Source organism: Cylas formicarius, unplaced genomic scaffold, assembly GCF_029955315.1.
Source record: "Cylas formicarius isolate icCylForm1 unplaced genomic scaffold, icCylForm1.1 PGA_scaffold_1__22_contigs__length_36826433, whole genome shotgun sequence".
Lineage (NCBI taxonomy): Eukaryota > Metazoa > Arthropoda > Insecta > Coleoptera > Brentidae > Cylas > Cylas formicarius.
The window spans coordinates 16,802,415-16,814,954 of NW_026844264.1; the positions used below are offsets into that span (position 1 = coordinate 16,802,415).

The 12,540-nt window shown below is 33.0% G+C and overlaps 2 protein-coding genes across 10 annotated transcripts in view; both read left to right on the top strand.

Moving 5' to 3' along the window:
* Positions 1-45: 45 nt before the first annotated feature.
* Positions 46-671, top strand: LOC132696716 (probable small nuclear ribonucleoprotein Sm D2). Its single transcript, XM_060661703.1, has one exon. The coding sequence runs from the start codon at positions 147-149 to the stop codon at positions 498-500; it is 354 nt and encodes a 117-aa protein (XP_060517686.1). The 5' UTR covers positions 46-146; the 3' UTR covers positions 501-671.
* Positions 672-5,644: 4,973 nt separating this feature from the next.
* LOC132696277 (regulating synaptic membrane exocytosis protein 2) overlaps positions 5,645-12,540 on the top strand; it is a 76,769-nt gene continuing 69,873 nt past the window's right edge. For 2 of the 9 annotated variants that reach the window (XR_009618014.1, XR_009618013.1), the window contains exon 1: positions 8,443-8,882. Coding sequence is in view for 1 of the 9 variants with exons in the window: in XM_060661015.1 (XP_060516998.1) it covers positions 8,773-8,882 (110 nt within the window). In the remaining 8 variants the exon portion in view is untranslated. Of the gene's footprint in view, positions 5,672-8,439; positions 8,883-12,540 lie in introns of those variants that run through there. The other 7 variants (XR_009618018.1, XM_060661015.1, XR_009618010.1 and 4 more) reach the window with 6 other exon arrangements.

The window sequence follows — 12,540 nt, forward strand, 5'->3', positions numbered from 1 at the left end:
ATTCCTAACCAGTTTTCATATATGAATTGCAGTGGTTAAAATTTTAACTATGCCCAGCGTGTATAGGTTAGCAATTTAGCATTCTTAACCTATAACAATCGTATAAAGTACTTTTTATAAAAACAGTATTTCCAATATTTTTCGATATGGCTTTGACGAAACCAAAATCCGAAATGACGTCCGAAGAACTGCAGGCTCGTGAGGAGGAGGAATTCAATACGGGTCCCCTGTCGGTGCTTACTCAATCCGTGAAAAACAACACACAGGTCCTAATAAATTGCCGGAATAATAAAAAGTTATTAGGACGTGTAAAAGCGTTCGATAGACATTGCAACATGGTTTTAGAAAACGTGAAAGAAATGTGGACTGAATTGCCTCGACCTGGTAAAGGAAAGAAAAAAGCAAAGCCAGTGAATAAGGATAGGTTTATTTCGAAGATGTTTCTACGAGGGGATGCAGTTATAATGGTTGTACGTAACCCATTGGCCACCTCTAATTAAGTCAAATAATTTTGTTTATACCCTAACCATGTAACTTAAAATAAGTCTTGTTTTTTACTTTGGTGTAGTTTGTAACTACTGATGAATAATATTTGAAGTGGTAAATGTTTCAAGCCATAGTGTTAACAATGCTTACCTGCCAAATTTGAATAAACAAATTCAGAAAAATAATTGTGTTTTGTGACTAGTAGTATTCCGCGTTATTGGCCAACAATTGAAGTGTTATTGCTATTAATTTGCTACTGCTTTTTAATGAACTATTCACATAATAAATATCGATTTTAGCATTATTAAGCAATTTGCACCTTTGAAAAAATATCACTAGTATTAGTTAAAAGGGTTAATACCTGAATAATAGATGCAAAAAGCAATTTTTTATATAGGTGGTAAGTAGACTGGGTGTAGAATGTTGGAAGTTTTGACATGGCACATGTCCCTGTCAACTTTTTTCATGTTGGCTTCAAAATTGCGTGTATTGTCGCATACGCCCTCTTTATTTCTAGTAGATATATGGTACAGACTGTTTATTTAATTTTGTTTTTAAAAACAAACGATTTTGCAAAAAATATTTTTGTATAGTTAAAAACGAATTATGTTTTAAATAGGAAAAAGCAGTCGTCAAATTTATATTTTTATTATAAACTTTATAGTTGTATATAACTGTATAGAGGGTGCTCCTTAATGGTGTGCCAATCTTACGGTCTCCTAAAGCAATGACTAGTCGAGTGATTTTTAGTAGAGAGGTAGAGCACTCATGGAATAATTAAGATTCGCTTTAAACTCTATTGTCTTCACGACTTAGTTGGCGCTTATAGGTGCGAACCCTACTGGTATAATCGTTAATGATTAATAGGATCCTAAAAGTCTATATATCTAAGAATGGATTCTAGATATGTTTGTGAAATTTGATCCATTTGTGCATCAAGAGGCATTTTTAGATTCACAACACGCGCAGCATATCTTTGAAGATATGCACGCCACTATCATTTTCCTATATTGCTTAGATATAATTTTTCTATATTCCTTAGATAATCTAGTTATTTCTGCATTAAAAGCATCTCTTGCATTTTTTTTTAAATTAAAATACTACATTACAACACTGACTAATAAAGGAAATGCGTAAATGTATGTAAAGTTTTATATTGACTAGGCATTTAAGGTGACCCTATTTCGATTATTTATTCAGAGTAAACGGAATCTAAATTAGAAAAAAGAACAGCTCTGTCTTGTAAGGCATTAACTAAAAATTTTTGAAAATTAGGTTTAGTTATGGCATGGGTTTTCGTCTAACCATACATGATTAGTACGGAAATTCGTATATAATTTACTGTACTGACGAAACATTTTTTAAACTACTAAAAATTCAATTAATTTTGTCCTTGATCAAGACTAGTAGCTCGTACCAAGGAGAAAATGTTTAATGTCTGAATGAACATAGAATATCTGGTTCTCAGATACTGAGTCCACTTCAACGAAACATTTTGCCTGTTTCCACAATATATTTGTTTTAACTGAAACGTGGCTCAAGTGAGTGTTGAAGAGGTGGAGAGGTTGTAACTCAAAAATTTCTAAACCATACGATCTTTCGACAACATCCAACAGGTTTTTGCAACCATTGGATCAAATTGAGTTTTATAGTTAGAGCAGTTCACTAATCTAATCTCCTGCTGCAAGCTTACTCAATTTTTTCGAAGACCTTAGCGATTCATTATATTTCAGTTGTATTCTACCTGTTTGCCAGAATGACAATCTCACTTTTTCAGCTATTAGTATCTCGTGGAGATTATGTCACAACATATTTGTTTTAACTGAAACGTTGATGCATGGCAGTATCTCCATCTCAAGTGAGTGTTGAAGAGGTGGATAGGTTGCAACTCACAAAACCTTACTTTCGAAACGATTGGATATTTCGACAATATCGAATAGGTTTTTGCAATCATTGAGTAAAAAATTGGTTTACATCCTATCTCATCTCCTACTTCACGTTTACACAATTTTTTCGAAGACGCTGGCTATTCTATTGCATTTTAGTTATTCTAGCTTATTCTACCGGTTTACCAGAATGACAATCTCAGTTCTTCAGCTACTACCTCGTTACAACCTCAGGATGCTGCAAGGGTGGAGGTTACAACGGTTACAATTACTTCCGCAGCCTTTTGGACCTGTACCTACTCTTTCTGACTCTATTTGTTTACCCACCTGTTAGTGTTACATTGAGAGAAAATTCTGAGACTTTTAATGGCCTTGACGTCAACTGGTTTCTACAGATACTTCAAATCTGCCAATTTTTCAGATATTGTTGGGAAAGCACATAAGAAATTTAAATTAACTGACTTTGATAATGATTATGGAAAATTCTCTGGCTTAAGAGTTTTATGCATATGGAATAGTATTAATCTATATGTATATAACAAAAAAACGGTTGGTATAAAGTATGTCCACGATTACAATAGACACGAGCAAAATGAGACTAAAATGTGAAAGATACAACAAAAAAATTATTCATTATCAAAGAAAGTGGTCTTTTTGACAGCTTGAAGATAAAATGTTAATTATAAATTTTGTTTTTAATTAAAAAATACATCTTATTACCCATTTGTTGATGTTGACTTTAGAATAGAGAATTTTTATATTCAAAGGGGAGGGCGAAAATTCTTATCGCTACATTTTCGAAATGCTTCAAGAAAAGCCTCCAAATATTCCATTCCATGTGCAGAAGTTTGGTACATTTAGTAACAGTTAGTAAATAAATTCAAACAACCTGAATCCGTTTATGATGCTTATGCTTTCCTTAAGAAAACAAGCACAACATTTACAAGTCTTTAAAAAAAGTTGTATTGGCCATATGTTAAGGAAAAATAAAATCTGTCCAAATAAACCAGTTTTTGGATCGGCAATAAAATTTTAAATACAACTTTTAGTATAAACGACACCGTGGCTTCTCAGCACTTTAGATGTTGGAGTAATGAAAATCCAAAATTTACAAATGCGAATCGTCAATACTTCAAAAAAGTAAATGTTTGGTGTGCTATTTTCTATTATGAAATTATAATGTACTTTTGTGATAAGACGACATTCTCATTTGAACATGGCGAAAACATGTTTTTCTACTCCTACCTAATTATATACCGATCTAGTGTGCGAAGATGTCTTTTCACTCCCGTCTGTAAAATACCTAATTACCCACCGATCTAGCGTGCTGGAAGCGTCAGTTTACCACGTCAGTTTCGTTTTCCATGAATCTGATCCACTTCGGACATTTCCGGGATTTTACCGCACGGATTTAGGAGCAATCGGATGTTTTCGGAGATATTTCCCACGCTTTGAATTTTGACGTTTATCATTTCTGATGGTCATGTGAGTGAATGTATTTGTGTTGTTTTGCGAAAACGTACCCAAAAACTAACGGTCGTAGAAAAAGTATAGTATGCAACACGTTCGGTAAACTCGTTCATTAAACACTCGCTCCGCTGCGCTCCGCTGATGTCAAATAAACTCGTGAGTCAAATGCCGTTTACCGCACTTGTTGCATAATATTCTAATTTTACCGCGTCAGTTTCGATGTCCACGGATCGGAGTCACTTCGGGGATATTACCGCACGGCTTGGATGTTGACGTTTGTCAATTCAAATTTAGCCAAAAATTAAAGGCAATAGAAAAAGTATAGTACGTAACATATTTGGTAAATTTTCTAATTCACTCCTTTATTAAGCATAATAAACTATTTGTTGCATACTTCTGAGTCTGTCATTTTGGATTATAAATATTCTTTGTTCTAAAGTCAGCACTTTTCTTATTTTGACAATCAAATAAAATAAGTGATAATGCGAAATATTTTGATTTTAAATCGAAATTTTAAAATTTCGAAATTTTGCTTGAAAATTTGTAATGATTGATTGATGTATTTTGAAATTTAAATAATATTTGTATTTAAGTAGTAAAAAGACCATTCTACTCTTTAGCAAATTTTCTCTTTATTTTATTTTTATTTATATTTATATTTATATTAGTGCGTTTTTTTCGTACCCTTTACAAAACAAACGTCAGGCATTATGAACGTTTAAACCAAGCGAAAACTTTAGAATGGCTTTTTCCGTATCTTTCACTTTTTGGTCCATTTGTTCTCTTGCCTACTTCATGGGTGAAGATACTGTATATGTGAGTAGGTATAGGTTAACCTTTTTTATTTTATTGAAAATGATTGAAAAACTTCTTGAACAAATTAGACAATTGTGAGAAAAGGTATTTAATTTGGACTATTTGAAAATATGCTTAATTTTATTGTCCTATTGGGGTTTTTGTGGTGCTTTGTTGCAAAGCGTCCTCGCAACCAGTTTTCCAATAAGGCGTAAATTATATCAAGCGACAAGCGACCTGAAGTATTAAGTGACCTACCCCCGTCACGGTACGTAGCAATGCACGTTGAGTTTTTCAAGCGTGTATAATGTCCTTTGTTTCAGCACGCGCGAACTAACCGTGTGTTTTTCTCATTTTCCACGTAATCGGTCGGTTTAACGTGAAGGCAAATGCCAATGTTGCTTGCACCTCAACGTGCCCTTAAGAAGGTTCACGAAGAAATTGTTATTGCGCTGCATTTAAACGCAAGGCTGCGGCGCATTGTTTTGTTCGCTGCAAACTTAATCTGCTTCGCTTCAAGGAAAACGTTTTCTGGGTCACTATTTTGCTTTGTTACGTTTATTACACACAACACATTGCTACCAGACGTGTTTACAGGCAATGCGAAATTTACCATTAAAGCTGCCTTATACAGTGTGATCATTTGAGTACTTACACAAAAAAAAAAACTCAAGCTCTATTTTGCTTCTTGCAATAAACTGAAATCGCTACTAAGGGAATATACAGGTGGATTCATTAACTTATTCATCAGTTCGTCAAATTAAAATAACATATAAACACAAACCTGAAAGTACTTTGATACCTAGATACAGGATGTGAAAGTTTCAAAAATTTTCGTTTTTTCGTTTTGATAAAATAATCATTTAGAGTTTCTTTAGCGCATTACCAGAGGTGAGGACGAAACGTGAAGACGGAAAACGTTACCCCCAAGGACGAAGAAATATTTATTTCACCTTTTTTTAAAAGAACAACATGTCTATTCAAACACCTTATATCCGCATAGAAGACATGGACCACCACTAACGTCACAGAACGTAAGTATGGTCACAGATCATTGGATATTATTATCATCCTTATTAACAAAACAAACATAAAAATCATCATTTCGAAATTCATATTGACAATTGATTTATCGTTGACAAGGTGTCCAAAATTTACCCAAACGTCACGCAGTAATAGTTACATTAATGTATGATTTGGAGGAAGCTGTAAAATGACTCGTTACTACATGATTCTGAGGAAGTTTATGTAATACAGTAATTGTTGTTATTTTCTTACTCCTATTAAATGAACATAACAGCTTATTTGCAAGGAAAATGTTTGAAAGGAAATATTTTTAAAACTGTAAACATTCGGAATAATTTTCAATTCATAATATGGTTAAAAGAATTTTCCGAGGAATGGAAAAATGCAAAAATATATAAGCTACAGCGTTCAGTCGAAGAATTCGATACACATTCTGCAAACCTGCAAAGTCACTGTTGACGTAAAATTCAAAATATGCCAGAAACTGTGAGGTATACGAATATTACATATGAAATATGCATATTTCAGAATGTCTTAATATAACTTTTGTCCTCAGGTTTTTTAAATATTTTGTAATTTCTGAGATAAAAAGATGATATTCGGTACAACCAATTTAGTTATTCCAATGATGCCTCAACCACAATCTGGCGAATGCGCTGGGCAGGTCAAATGTGAAATCTATTTACATATTAGCCTATGTTTTAACAGACTGAAGCCATTGGTACATACATCGCGACAAGAGAACAAAGAAAAGAGAATACTCTCTTTTGTCCCAGTAGTTGTTAACTTTTTCATTATTCTGGCAACTGAACAAACAAGTTTTTATTTGAAAATATAGGTATGCTGTTTTCGCACATTGAATTTGGTTATATTTTCGGGCAGACTCAACTCAGGAATAGATGTGTTATCCAGTATTTCTGCGAAATAATTACTTGAAAAAAAAAGACACGACTGGCGTTTGTGTAATAAAAAACTAAAATTACTGTCGTGTAAACGAGCGTTTGTTAAAAAGAAGTGACGAGAATATTCACGTTTTATTCACAAATCTAAAACATGACAAAAATACATAGAAAAAGAGCTTATTAAGTCGTCAAATTGCCTAGCTTAATACGACTAAACAAATAAATATTGAGTTTTACATTTGGTTAGTTTTGGTGATTCTAGAGTAACATTGCCAATGAGTTTCTTAATAGGATACTTTACTTTCATTAATATATGGATTAATAAAAAAATCAAATTTTAAGCCGCTTTTGTTATTGCTATTAAAAAATATAATTTCATTCATGTTTTCCTCGAGTTTTTGCAAATAGACTCTTTTTTGCATGGCAGATTAGGGAACTAACAGATCGTCTGTATAGAATTTTAGGTAAATTAAATTAAAAATTAGAAAAAATTTATTAAAAAGATTTTAACCGCAATATGACAAAAATAATAGAAATACCTTACTGATGAGTCCTTTTAGAATTTTTTCTTCTTCATTTGCTATTATACTTTGAACCATATGCAGTAAAGTATCTAGGCAATTTTTTTATACTGCACATATTGTCGTAGTTATTTGTAATTATTTATTTTGTGAAAAAGAAGGTTTTAGTTAGTGTTTTAATGTGCGTAATGAGTGACGCGATTCCCCATTGTATTTTATCAGTTTTATCAATATGACACGCCCGTATTGGACGAACCACGAAAATTTCATTTTACTTTTAGTTGTAAACAAACCGCTGCATACGTTTATTTATCGGGATAGATCTTAGCGCACCGAATTCAAAAATATAAAATTTTGCGCTTATATTTTTGATCTTTGATATCGATTCGGCATCCTCGGCGAAAGTTAGGTAGAAAATGTAATCTAAAAATATAGTTCTTACAATGAAAATATTTTAATATCACAAATTACTTTATTTAATTTATTTCATTTTCTTAACTGAGATTTTCTTGAAATGACAAATTAAAGATTGAGTTCGTTAAAATTATAAATATTTTGCTAAAGTTTGATAAACAGCACTTTAGTCACGACTGACTGAAAAAGGTTTGGAATAACTGAAAAAGGTTTGGAATATATTTTAGCAAAAGAATACGAATATAATCACCAAGTCATATGTGGCATGACCACGAGAACTGACAAAAGTTAAAATACCATCCGCTATTAAAATATAATGAAAAAATCGCTCCCAAACCTGTGACTAAAGTACCGAAGTGGCTCGCGATGCGGTAACGAAGTTGGTTTACTAAAGTGACGCTTCTCGCAGAATTTTGTGTTTTAGAGTAGGAATTAGGAGAATAATTTTAAATTTTATATTAAACGTGTTTGTCAAACCTGATCAAGTTTTCGAAAAATTTGGAAAATGATAAGAAAATAATAACAAGTAATGTGTTTTTACAACGTAACAGGAAGAATTGATGGATAACATCAATCTGGCCACCCATTCAGGGAAACAAAAATAGACTATTGATCTTAGGAATGTTTTGAGAGCTCTTAAAAATTTGGAAGAAGACCTTGTCCGTGGTCACTTGGATACCAAGGTAGGTAAAATGACAATACTAGAGTCGCAAAATAATTAGTTGCCTCTTTGCGAGGTTTTGGAAATCCCTACAATACCAAATATCTGCTGTAGGCTGAGCAGATAGAACTCGATTACGCATCTTGCATCCCGCCGTAATATAGATTCCTGTATATCTTCCCGAAATTTCAGCGGCGTGACGGCGCATCTTCAGATATCATTTCCCGGCGCGTGCCCCGCACCGGGAATCAATAATGTTATCGCGTGACGTCACCGGGATCGCGTTCGCCATTGGTCCGCCCTAAACTCATCCCATTATTTATTAAAAGTGTATGAATGGGTAATTGCAACTGTGATATTTGACTGTAGATCGCTCAACACAAACAACCGAGGAATAAAAAGGGCTCGAGCTCTAAACGGAATTAGCACGGGATATAGTGCGGGTATAGTAATACTCCGACCGATAGTGGAACTCGCGTCTCCAGGTCTATCCTGCATGTTAATTTGTGGTTATTTCGTTCGACATCATGGAATACTCGAGGATATATTTCTATAGTGGACTCTTCAATAGATAGTTGTGATCAGTAGGGTGATGCCTGAAAAGGGCTAGGATGGAGGAAGGACCGGATTTGTCCCATTTGACTCCAGAAGAGAGGGCCATTATCGAATCGGTCATGGTTCGCCAAAAGCAAGAGGAGGAACGGGAACAAGAAATTATGAGGTACAATTTTGGCATTCCTATTATCTGTTGGAGATACTTTTCTTCCTTCTATTTCCTGAACGAACCATTTTGCCTAATCTGGGAATGTTGGTTCAATCGATTAAATCCAAGGAAAATCTTTAATGTGGATCTTGCTATTTTGTGCATTGAAAGTAAATGTATTAAAAAATTATATTCAATACACTAAGAATACGAAAGGGAATGCGCTGGGTTTTATTGTATTTATTCTACATAGAAACTGTGTTAATATTGACAACCAATTTTGCAAGTACCAGAGGCCAATAAACAATTAATGTTGGGCTTTACTGGGGTAGGAAAGATGATGCTTTGACGTTATCTGCAGGTTAGGAAGAGCTTTGACATTTACTTTACTGAAAACCTGGTAACAAAACGATCCATTTTCTAATATTAACACCAATGTGCTTATTTGTAGTTGTATTTTTCTAGCTAGATTATTCTAGGACAAAAATTTCGAAAAGTCAATTTTGTTGAATGTATTTTATATTTACGTACTGATAGTTAAACCACCATTTAATTAATTATCGATGTCTCAACAAAAGTAGTAGTCAATTTTTAACTCGATTCTATAAATGAAATGAAATTTCGTAGCAACCGGCAGTAATTTTGAGGGGAGTGAGCGAATAACAGGCACGCTGTAAGTCTAAGTGACAATTCCATGTGGAACACCAAAGAACCAAGCGATTTTTGACATATCAAGTGAAATTGAGTAATTGAGCTTTGCTTTTTAACGTATTGAAAAGGTGATTTTGCATTATGTAGAACCTTTTTCGTGGAATCCAGCAATGTAGCTCTGTAGCATTGTACCAATAGGTTCCGTTTTGCAATTATAATGGTTTTTTAATGAATGAATGAATTGTAGATTATTTTTTATTTTAAATATAATGACACAAATAACAAGACCAATATTCTACAATAAGAAAACTTGACGGGTAGATGAAGTTAATATTTTAGCCGTTGTAGAGGTAAATCCATAAACATAATGTAGAGCCATGCAGGCAGAAGTTGTTAGAAGAGTTAATCACATTATTAAAAAAATCTTGAAAAAGTAGTAAAGTGTCACGACAATACCATTTAAAAATATTGCTGAACCCTGAAATAGTGAACAGCTGAAATAGTGAGATAGATACATAATAACTGTTCCCATTGCAACGATCAAAAGGCAATGCAAAATAAAACAAAATCATAGAGTGCTTTAATTAACGTATGCAGTGATATAAATAAATAAATAATAAAGGGCAGTGTCAGTGTACATTTTTACCGTTATATCCTCGCAGCTAATTTAAATGAATCACAAAAAAATGTAATAGCCTTCAAAAATGATTTACCAAAGCATTATCGAAAATCATGTATACATATTCAACTGCACTCGAGGTGATATTGGAAATTCGAGTGTAAATCTATTTCAGAAACGTCAGACAGAAAATTCAGAATGGGTAAACTCTTTAATGATGTTTTTCTAACTTTTTTGTGATCGCCATGAAATAACTTTTCGATAATTTTATTATGCAGCAACTCACTCGGCTCGATTATTTCGGAAGTTTGGAAGTGTGAATAGAAAAGAGGGAAGCGTAAGGCCCATTAACACGAGCCTCCGACCGACGCTGTTGAACAGAGGAAAAATGGAGCAAAATCAAAAAACTTTAATTTCTCGGTTCCAACAACAAATTAATTTATCTAGTGACACTTGCAACACATATATGGAGAATCATAGCTTTATTCCAAAAGAGTTTGGATTGAAATTTCAAGACGCAGGAAACCTAAAGGAAAATTGAATTTATATTAGTCCTGCCGAGAAGAAAGCTATACTCCTTTTATTAATGAATTACATAAATTTTGAATACTCTTCACAATCATACTGCCTGATTTTATAGTCTTTTATAAGAAGCCTAATTTTTAAGATTCCTATTCCAAACATTAGATTCTGGAAAATATACAACGCCAATCTAATGTGATATTAAAGTTTGGATGTTGGAGGAGAGTATTTTCGGCATACTCGTATATTGTCATATTGTTAATTTTGGAATTTATTGTAAGCTTTACTTTTAATTTTTCATTTTACTCATTCAATTTTTGTTAAGTTGTTTACTAAATAAATAAATATTCATAATAAAAAAAAAGAAAATAAGTTGTCAAATATTTAAAAAATAGGCTACATGTCTGCAATGAAGTTTATTGCAAAGGCCCCAGAAAGTAAATACGTTTTGTCAAGTTTATTAATTTTCATTTTTACTCGTAAACAAGACATGTAAGCAAGATACTAATACTAAAGGGCAAGAAAAGTTGTACGTTTAATGACTGAAAGTAATATATATATATACTGTAAGCAAGATACTAATACTAAAGGGCAAGAAAAGTTGTACGTTTAATGACTGAAAGTAATATATATATATACATATATATATTCTCACGTATTGATTCACGGATGGAAAAATGTGATGACACTATATTCCGGGATATCATCCGTTCGCTCGTTGAACTCCGACTGGAATCCTGAGGTTTCGAAGTGTTTTCGGAGCGCGAGCATTGAAGATGCCAAGTGAGATTTTGGCGAAACGTCTGCAGGATTCCAGTCGGATGCAAGATTTGCAGGATTCCAGTCGGATGCAGGATTCCAGTCGGAGTTCAACGAGCGAACGGATGATATCCCGGAATATAGTGTCATCACATATATATATATATATATATATATATATATATATATATATATATATATATATATATATATATATATATATATATATATATATATATATATATATATATATATATATATATATATATATATATATATATATATATATATATATAACCTAACCTAAACCTAACAAATTTTCTTTTTTTTTTGGTTGGATGGCAAATCGTCAATCGAATGTTGGTTCATGTTTCTTAAAACACCCTGTATATTGACAAACAATAATCACAACAAAAACAATAGAAATTTTTGATGCCTTCGTGAATTTTTTTATGATCGAAAAGAATAAAGAAAGAAACTAAAGCAATAGAGATAGCAAGTATAGTAAAGAATATGAAAAATACAAAAAACAAAAAACCCAAATCAAAGAATCAAATTATAAAATCAAGCAGCAACGAGTGAACAAAATTAATTTTGGAAATAGGAAACATTAAGAATTTCAGAACACTTCCAGTTATCCCCCTACTTTTTCACTATTTTCAATTAACATTGTAAGAAATCGTTTTTTTAATAGTATAATATGCAACAAGTGCGGTAAACGGCATTTGCGCCAAGAGTGACTTGCCCAACGTGTTGCATACTATGCTTTTTCTACGACCGTTAGTTTTTGGGTACATTTTCGCAAAACAACACGAATACATTCACTGACATGACCATCAGAATTGACAAACGTCAAAATTGAAGCAGTACTGTAATATCTCCGAAAACATCCGATTGCTGTCAAACCGCACGGTAAAATCCCGGAAATGTCCGAAGTGGCTCGGATCCGTGGGAAACGAAACTGACGTGGTAAAGTGACGCTTCATGCAAGCTAGATCGCCGTATAATCAAGTATTTTAAACACGGGAGTAGAAAAAAGTATACCAAACTTGTCGCATACTATACTTTTTCTACAACCGTTAGTTTTTGGGTACATTTTTGCAAAACAACAAGAATACATTCACT